This window comes from Nelumbo nucifera, chromosome 4, assembly GCF_055504915.1.
Source record: "Nelumbo nucifera cultivar China Antique chromosome 4, China Antique-T2T, whole genome shotgun sequence".
Taxonomy (NCBI): domain Eukaryota; kingdom Viridiplantae; phylum Streptophyta; class Magnoliopsida; order Proteales; family Nelumbonaceae; genus Nelumbo; species Nelumbo nucifera.
Window position 1 is genome coordinate 84,511,916 of NC_142652.1, and position 7,958 is coordinate 84,519,873.

At 37.4% G+C, this 7,958-nt stretch overlaps 1 protein-coding gene across 1 annotated transcript; it reads left to right on the forward strand.

The window, feature by feature from the left end:
* Positions 1-412: 412 nt before the first annotated feature.
* On the forward strand, positions 413-7,958 carry LOC104586162 (membrane-anchored ubiquitin-fold protein 3-like). The gene is made up of 5 exons (XM_010243320.3): positions 413-616; positions 1,028-1,224; positions 1,315-1,539; positions 5,940-6,110; positions 7,678-7,958. The coding sequence occupies exons 3-5, from the start codon at positions 1,407-1,409 to the stop codon at positions 7,731-7,733; spliced, it is 360 nt and encodes a 119-aa protein (XP_010241622.1). The 5' UTR covers positions 413-616; positions 1,028-1,224; positions 1,315-1,406; the 3' UTR covers positions 7,734-7,958.

A 7,958-nucleotide genomic window follows, 5' to 3' on the forward strand; every position in this document is an offset into this window, starting at 1 on the left:
TGGAAAAAGTACTGCCTCTGCCGTGGTCAAAAAGGCAAAAACTGCAAAACCTGACCCTGTCTACAGTACCCGCAGAGAATTTGCCGTTTTCTTGCATTTAAAACAGTAGGTGGGCCCACAAATGGTTGAGTAGATCTCCTTTTTTTGGGGGGTAAAAAAGTTAAGTGGATCCAGTAGGGCCCAATCCATTTGTTTGTTTCGTTTTGCCCAATCCATTAGCGCATTATAACGGATTTGCAAATTTCCGAATAAACTTGGGCCGTTCGATTCCCTTTGTAGAGATGCTCCTGATGTGCGACTGTAATGGCTTGTTAGGAGATGTTGGCAGCGTTATGTTGGTAGCGGATCTGAACTTGTCTGGGGCTGGGAGCCTGGGAGAGTGTCTCTGTAAATTATCGTCTCTTCGTATTATTGTCTGTAATTGTATCCTGCTCGTTGATCAAATTTCAGATTTCGTGTTCTTTCATTCTTTGATGCACACAGAAGAGAGTGAGAAGGCAAAACGAACTTAATACCAACACTCTAATCCTGGGAGAAGCCCAACGACATTGAATTGGTTCTCTTCCTAATTCTAACTTTCTAAGCTCGAATCTTGCATCAATGGCGTCTTGATTTGGTACTTGCATTGCTTCCTTCTTTACGTTCACCGAATATCTAGGGTTGTGTGTGGTCTTTGGAATCTTTTTTGCGTGTTTTCTTTTCGGCTAACCTTTTTCGCTTCTTCTCTCTGTTGGTTACACCGCTATTCTCGCGTTCTGTATTTAATTGTTCTTTGCTAGATTGTCTAGGGTTTTTTTTAAATCATTTGTCTGCACTCGCTCGAAGAGTTTAAAAGATTGGTCAAAATTCAAAGGTTGGAGAGAATCCCACAGATCAGATGTTCGTAAGCTAATTTGGGAGTACTCCTGAGCATTCGTTGTCACTGAAGAATCAGAATGAATTTCCGAGATCTTTGTATGATTCTTTTGTTGTTTTCGTAAAAATCAAGATCTGATCTTTAGGGGTCTCTGGTTCTCTCTTCTTGCAGAATTTACCTGTATCAGCAGTTCTCTTGAGAAGCGTTTGGCTCGTATGAAGTGTGTACTTGGTCAGATTCCTCCTCTAATTGTCCATTCAGCTGTCCTTGATGTTTTGGCGTGTAGCAGACCCATTGGCACATTTGTAGGCATTGGTGTTACGAGCGATCTATGGCGGTGATTGCTCGATGTCCAGACGTAGAAGAAGGTGCCAGTCTTCCCCTTAATTGTTTTCTATTCTTTTTTGGTAGTCCCAGTATCGAGATATAAATTGAGAATCTTGTGGTTCCTCATGCAGGCGACAAGGGAGGAACATAATTCTTCGGTTCAAAGAGTTTTTCCTGTATCACGTTGGAGCTGAAAGCTTGTCACTCAAGAAGAAGTGGTATTATGGCAGGAGGGGACGAAAGGGTTGAACTCAAGTTCCGCATCTTTGATGGAACCGATATTAGTCATAGTACCTACGCTTCGTCTACTACTATTGCAACACTCAAGGATAGACTAGTTGCCGAATGGCCTCAAGGTTAGATCATTTATTCTTCTATATTATTTTTCCTTTGCCTCTTTGAGTTCTGTGTTGTCTGAGACGGTCTTTGTAGATTCGCTCTACTTCACCGTCATCTGATCCATATAACATGTGATAGTGTCTGAGAGTTTTCGAAGAAGTTTAGTAGAAACTTGCACAATTGGCCCAAGTTGGCAAGTTCTCTCCACATCAATCAATCAGATTGGCCATTGAATGACACATTTGAAAATCTTTATGGCACGGAATCAAGAAAGATTCTCCCATTTCATAATAATTGAACCTGTCTTGCCCCAAGCACATAGTTGATGTACGACCAGCTGTGGCCTCATTTCTGTTAAGAAAGTCATATTCCTAGTCTGTAGACGTTCCTGAACCTATTTTGACTATGGAGCTTAGATTCCCCTTAGCCTGCATTAGCTCTACTTCACTTTTATTGTTTTATTTTTCTCGAGATACTAATGAAGCATATTAGCTACTATCAATAATTTGGTAGTTTAAAAGGTGTAGGGTTTCTGGACAAAGAAAAGCATGTAAACAAGTCTTAGTTTGTTCAGCTTGTAACCTTGTAAATCAACAATAGTGCATAATAAGGTGTTGATTGGGAATCCAAGTCTCAAATACAGTGTAGGCTGAATGTTGATAAAAAAATACAGTGTAGGCTGAAGCTTTTATGCATGGATTGAATATTTGAAGGCACCCAATCAGATCTTTCCATTTTTGTTTTTTATTGATTGGTACTATCATATTCTTTTTCATTTGCTTCACCGGTTGTGGAAATTCTTCTTTGTTCATCCTACTTTGGTTTCTAAAGGGTCAAAGAGGCAGAGTCGCAGATAGTAGTGCCTTAGTATGTAGGAAGAAGTATCATATAATCATATGGAATTAATTTCTCTTCCTCTTTAGAGGGGTTGTGTTGAGGCAGAGAGAATAAGTGATACTTCAAGAATTTTCATTTCTGTTGCATACAGAACAGTTGATGTAACCTTTGGATATGCAGTCAGTCTTTATTCAGCCGTCCTTCTCCTTGTTAAATGGGAACAAATTTTTACTATTGGCATAATTGCCACCCTACCCTGGTTTAGGTCTATCCTTGGCCAACCAATTTATAGCTTAAATTCTGGGCTTCTTGCACTCTATCAGATGTTCATTGGCAAGATGCAGGTAGCGGGTAGTGTTTAAAGACAAAGAGTGCAGCAAAACCTTAGGACTCAGTTATGTTCTCTTATTCAATGAAACAAAAAATCAGTTAAAAACTAGAAACTATGTGATACTCACAAAAAAAAGAATAATGATTAGTTGAACACTGCGGTAGTAGAATTTCATTACACATTAAACATACAAAAGAAGAGACTGATGCATGCTCACATGTACAAATTAGCTTTAGATGGTTTTGAAATCCCAATATGTTGAGCATATTGTATTAAATGTCGTTGGGAGACACTCTTTTTTAATTATCTTTCATCAGACATGCTAACTGCAATATTATGAGCCTCTGGATTTGAGCCTTTTAGAGCATCGTGTGGTATAAGACTCATGCATAAGCCACACATCCCTTTTATAACACCATATGGATTTTTTTTCTTTTATTTATTTATTTATTTAGAATCAGCAACCAATGGTCAAATAGGTTTTATTAATGATATGAAGAAAGAACCCCAGTTGATAGGTACAAGTGCAAATACAAGTAATACTTTTTCTGACAAGAAAACTAAACTAAGGCTTCAGGGCTTTAGCTTTGTTGTTGTAGCCCCAGGCCTCCCCATAACAAAGCAGACCTTCCAACCAACCTCTGACAAGAGAATTGGTTAAAGCATTAGCTAATCTGGAAACCCACCTGAAAGAAGTATTCAAGTATGCAGTTTGATAGTCTCTCTATGATAAACCTGAAAGTCCAAGGTCCATCTATTGCTGAGTGTACCCAATCAGTCACCACTCAGCAGTCACCTTCTATCACACCTATGTCCAACCAATAGCCAATTTCTGACCATTCTGAAGGACAAACAGTTTAGCCCTTAGAGAGTACACCCTTTTCTTTCACCTGAAAAGCTCAAGAGGATTATCCCTGTAGGGTCTTTTAAGTCTAAAAGACACCACCAATGCCTGATGGACCAGGGTTGCCCAGAGCAAAGCTGTCAAAGTTGAGGGCCTGTTTGGGAAGGCTGAGATGAAGATAAGCTTTGGTTCAGCTAAGCTGGTCCAGCTTCTTTGAACAAGTTGCTTTGGTTCAGTTACATAAATAACATAAACTATATTTGGTAACAATCAGCTTACCTGCCTAGGAAGTCAGACAAGTCAGATAATCTTGGCAAGACTCTTCAGATAAGCTATTCAAAGAGGCTGAAGCGGACAGCCCTTCAATTGGCTCATTGACAGCCAATTTGGCTCTCCGGATTCTTCACCAAACATAGCTTATAGGCTGTCTGTATGGACCCCACACGGACAGCCAGAAATTGCCGCCCTTCAGCCTCCCAAACTAGCACTGAGCTTAATGGCTCTGCTACTAGGGACCATTAGTTTTTATAGAAATAACCAGCAATAATCCTTCATTCCTTTGGTATAAAATCTCTTAAGATACCTTCGAATTCTTCTCTTGTGGCAATCCAATATGTGATTTTCATTGAGGTGCTGTCAAAGATATCAGTTGCCTGTTGTCGACAGATAATATGATTTATTTAGTTGTTTGAATCAACAGTTATATATGCAATTGACCTTTGCTTCCACTTTAGGCAAAAGATGATATGGCTTGTATCATGTGCCACAACAATTTGCATGTTACAGTCTATGATATCTGGATCGTGGTTCAAAGTGTCGATTCTACCAAAAGTCATTTTTTTAATCTTTTTGGTATCATATTTTCACAGGAATCTTACATCACCATCTTTTAACTATAAAAGCAACAGAATCTTCTAACTCCCCTAAAATAGCATTTCAGGGACCAAAAGATACGATATGACATGACCAATACAGGGCGTATTGTATCAATACATTGAACCTTTACCTGGATTACCTATGCATGCATAGCATACATGTATCAGACATAGATATTTGCCCAATAAGACACCAGATGCTGTATGGACTCTTTTAGGTATAACCTATAGAGTTAAAACTTTAAAATATGTTAATGGTATGTTTTAACAAATCATGCTATAAAGTTTTTCTATTGCTATAAAATTAATTTAAGTTTAGCTAGGCATAAGTTTTAACATATGACTGATACAAAAGCATGATATAAGCATATATTATATGGGATACCTGTATCTGTATGTGTCCATGATTTTAGGAAATGGAGATAGTATCTCCTTCCTGTATCAGTGTCTATGTAGGTAACTATATATAGGCATCATATTCATAGGTACAGTTGGGTTATGCAAGTTTGGTTGGGTTTATGCATCAAAGTTGCACACAATGTGCATGGTCCATGAGAATCCCATGGCAAAATAGTACAAAACAACTCAGAGCGGACCATTGTTGTGTTAGAGATGAGATTGATTTTGGTATGAGCCCCTCCCAGGACCTGGAGAACTGCAGTCAAAAGCATTTTTGTGTACTCCTTCCTTGGCTATATCAGCAAGGCTGTTTGCAATCCTTGGTATCCACATGAATGAATGGTTCATGTTGGATAAAAGTGATTTGATGTCCCTCAGGGTATTTCTGAGTCTAAGGACCTTCATCTTCTGCAATGAGCCATCCAATTATGGTTTTACAGTCTCTTTCAATGCTGATATCAGCCCAGCCATGAGAGTTGCACAGTCTCAGCCCATGCAGTAGTGCTAACTGCTAAAGTTTCTGCTCTCAGGGAGTTGCTTGCCCAATTGGACCATTATAGCTTAGTATAAGCTCTCTGTTGTGGTTTCTTACTTCAGCCCCTATTCCTGATGAGCCCAGATTACTTAGGCAGCAAGCATCAAAATTGAGTTTTTTATCGATAACATTGACTTTTATTAAATAAAATTAATCCAAGTACATCGATCAAAATTGAGTTTTGGCTTACCCTGAGCTGGTCTCTCCAATTTTCTAGTGTTGGTTCTTGGTTGTCTGCCAGGTCCATAGCTTGCTACACTCCAGCCTCTAAGGATGCAGTCTATCTTGATCCCTTTGAATTCTTCTCTATCCATTAACCAACCTTTACTGTTATATTTCCTACAAATATGTGCACCTCTGTCTTCCTTTCATTGAAGATTCTTTCATTATGCTCATTCTAAATCCTCCACACGGTTGCTGTCCTGGTGCTCTTCCACATAAATTTTCACCTTTTTGATTGTGATGGTGAGTTTTCCAAATACTCCACATGACTATTCACCATTTTTTTCATGTTGTCTTCTACTGTTATGGGTGAACTATGTTAGATGATTTATGTATACACTATGAAGTTTTTAATGGATTCTTTCCATTGCCAGACAAAACAATCATACCCAAGTCAGTAAACGATGTGAAACTCATTTACTCTGGGAAAGTTTTGGAGAACAGCAAGACACTTGCCGAGTCCAGAATACTTTTTGGTGATCTTCCTGGTGGGGTTATTACAATGCATGTGGTAGTGCAGCCACCTCTAGCAAGAAAGAAGACCGGTATGTCATGTTTCATTTCTTCATTTTGGTCAGCTCTTTTTGAAACTGGCAGGATTCTTGTTCACAAAAATCAAGCCAATCCCCCAATTTAAATGGTGGCAAACACCTGGTTGGATTTTTTTTTTTTTTTGGGATAAAGATTGCTTGGATTTAAGCAAAGCTCGCTTGGATTTACCCATGGTTTATTCCTTAATTCTTACTTTGGATCTGCCTGAAATAGGATTTGATTTTCTTGTACTTTCTGCTTATTTACAATTATATTCATTAATATTAATTAATAGTTTTTTATCAACAACTAATATTAATTAATATTTAAATATTATCAAAATCTATTAGTGAGCTCCAACATTTATGTAGTAACAATGCATTTAGTGACCTAGAATGGACATGGCACTTGACACCTATCCGTCTCCTGATACAAGAGCTTGACAAAAATATTTAGCAGTTTGTTCTAAAGTCTTTTCCATTCCCAAAGAGCACTAATTTTAGGGTGATGCATAAAAGAGGTAAAATCCATTCCTAAGTGATTGTGTCCAGACAGCAACAACTTCCTAATTCCTATAATCCTATCCCTCGTATTTTCTCCCTTTTATAATAAATTTCTTTCTTTTTTTGATCAAAAGTAAGTTTCTTTCTATTTACTAAAAAAAGGGTCTCAGTCAAAAGCCTCTTGTTTTCATTTATAGAAGTTCCTTCTCTCCTTTTATTCATGTCTGACTTTTTCTTTGGTAGATAAATAAAAATTTATACTAAGCAAAATATAAAAGTTAATGTTTAGCTCTTTGGTTCATGTTTGACTCTGAGCTCCATATGTTGGTATAAGAATTAGCTTGTGGGTTTCATTTTGTTTGGTAAACAAAAGCAAATGATTTTTTGGAGAGAGAAAATGAACAAGAAATTAAAAGAAACTCAGAACCAAAATCTCAAACCTTTAGGCTCAATTTGGAAGAAGTACAAATACAAAATTACAAATATGTAGAGTGCAAAACCTTATATTTTATATTATTTTGTATGTATTTGTACTCTTACCCTAATCAAAATCAACTGGAAAAACTCAAAACCATTGTCATCACCTATCCTCATGGATTAAAATATTGATATGTCTGATATCCGAACATGGGTATCAGTGTATATTGATATGGCCAATACTCACCCTTTTTATTTTTATTTTACTTTTTTTTTATTTTATAATGATCAGAGGGTTGGGGAAGAGGACTGAGATGTTTTAAATGTTTCAAAAAAATCTGTTTATTGGTGTATCCAAGCATATCTGGGTATACTGTTACTGATACAGTACGCCCAATATGTATTAATGCATAGTGTTAAGATGCAGATTATCTTTTTTTCTCCCATAGAATTGTATCAGATGGACCATGTATCCATAAGCAACATTCTGGTTGTTTACGTCAACTGTGGGGAATTAAGAGTTGAAAAAGCATTTAGAATAGGAAGCAATTCAGTTTAATAGCATATAAGTTTAAACCTTCTTTGTTGCGTCACTTTGTTTTTAGGGTATAACATCCGGTTTCCCTGCTGTTTTGATTTTTTTTTTTATTTTGGGAAACAGACAAAAACCAGGAGGAGATGCCAAAGCAAAACATGTGCTCGTGTACAATCCTTTAACAAGAGTTGCTTCTTTATACCACAACTAGAGAGGAAATCCGCCCAATTTTTTTGTCAGATTTTTTTTTTCCCACCAGAGTTACTTGGACCGATATTTCCCCATTCTCCCTGTTTTTTGTTTTACATGGTGGCCGTTGTTGTTGCGTTCCCATGTTGTAATCATTTTCTTTGTACAATTTAGCGCTAGTGTCATTATGTGAAATGAAGCCAATCCTTGTTTTTTTA

Bases quoted from the DNA above. Each gene is read 5' to 3' on its own strand.
- LOC104586162 (XM_010243320.3), top strand. From the start codon at position 1,407: ATGGCAGGAGGGGACGAAAGGGTTGAACTCAAGTTCCGCATCTTTGAT. The intron at 1,540-5,939 runs GTTAGATCATTT...TTCCATTGCCAG, and splicing joins AGTTGCCGAATGGCCTCAAG to ACAAAACAATCATACCCAAG. The intron at 6,111-7,677 runs GTATGTCATGTT...TTTGGGAAACAG, and splicing joins TCTAGCAAGAAAGAAGACCG to ACAAAAACCAGGAGGAGATG.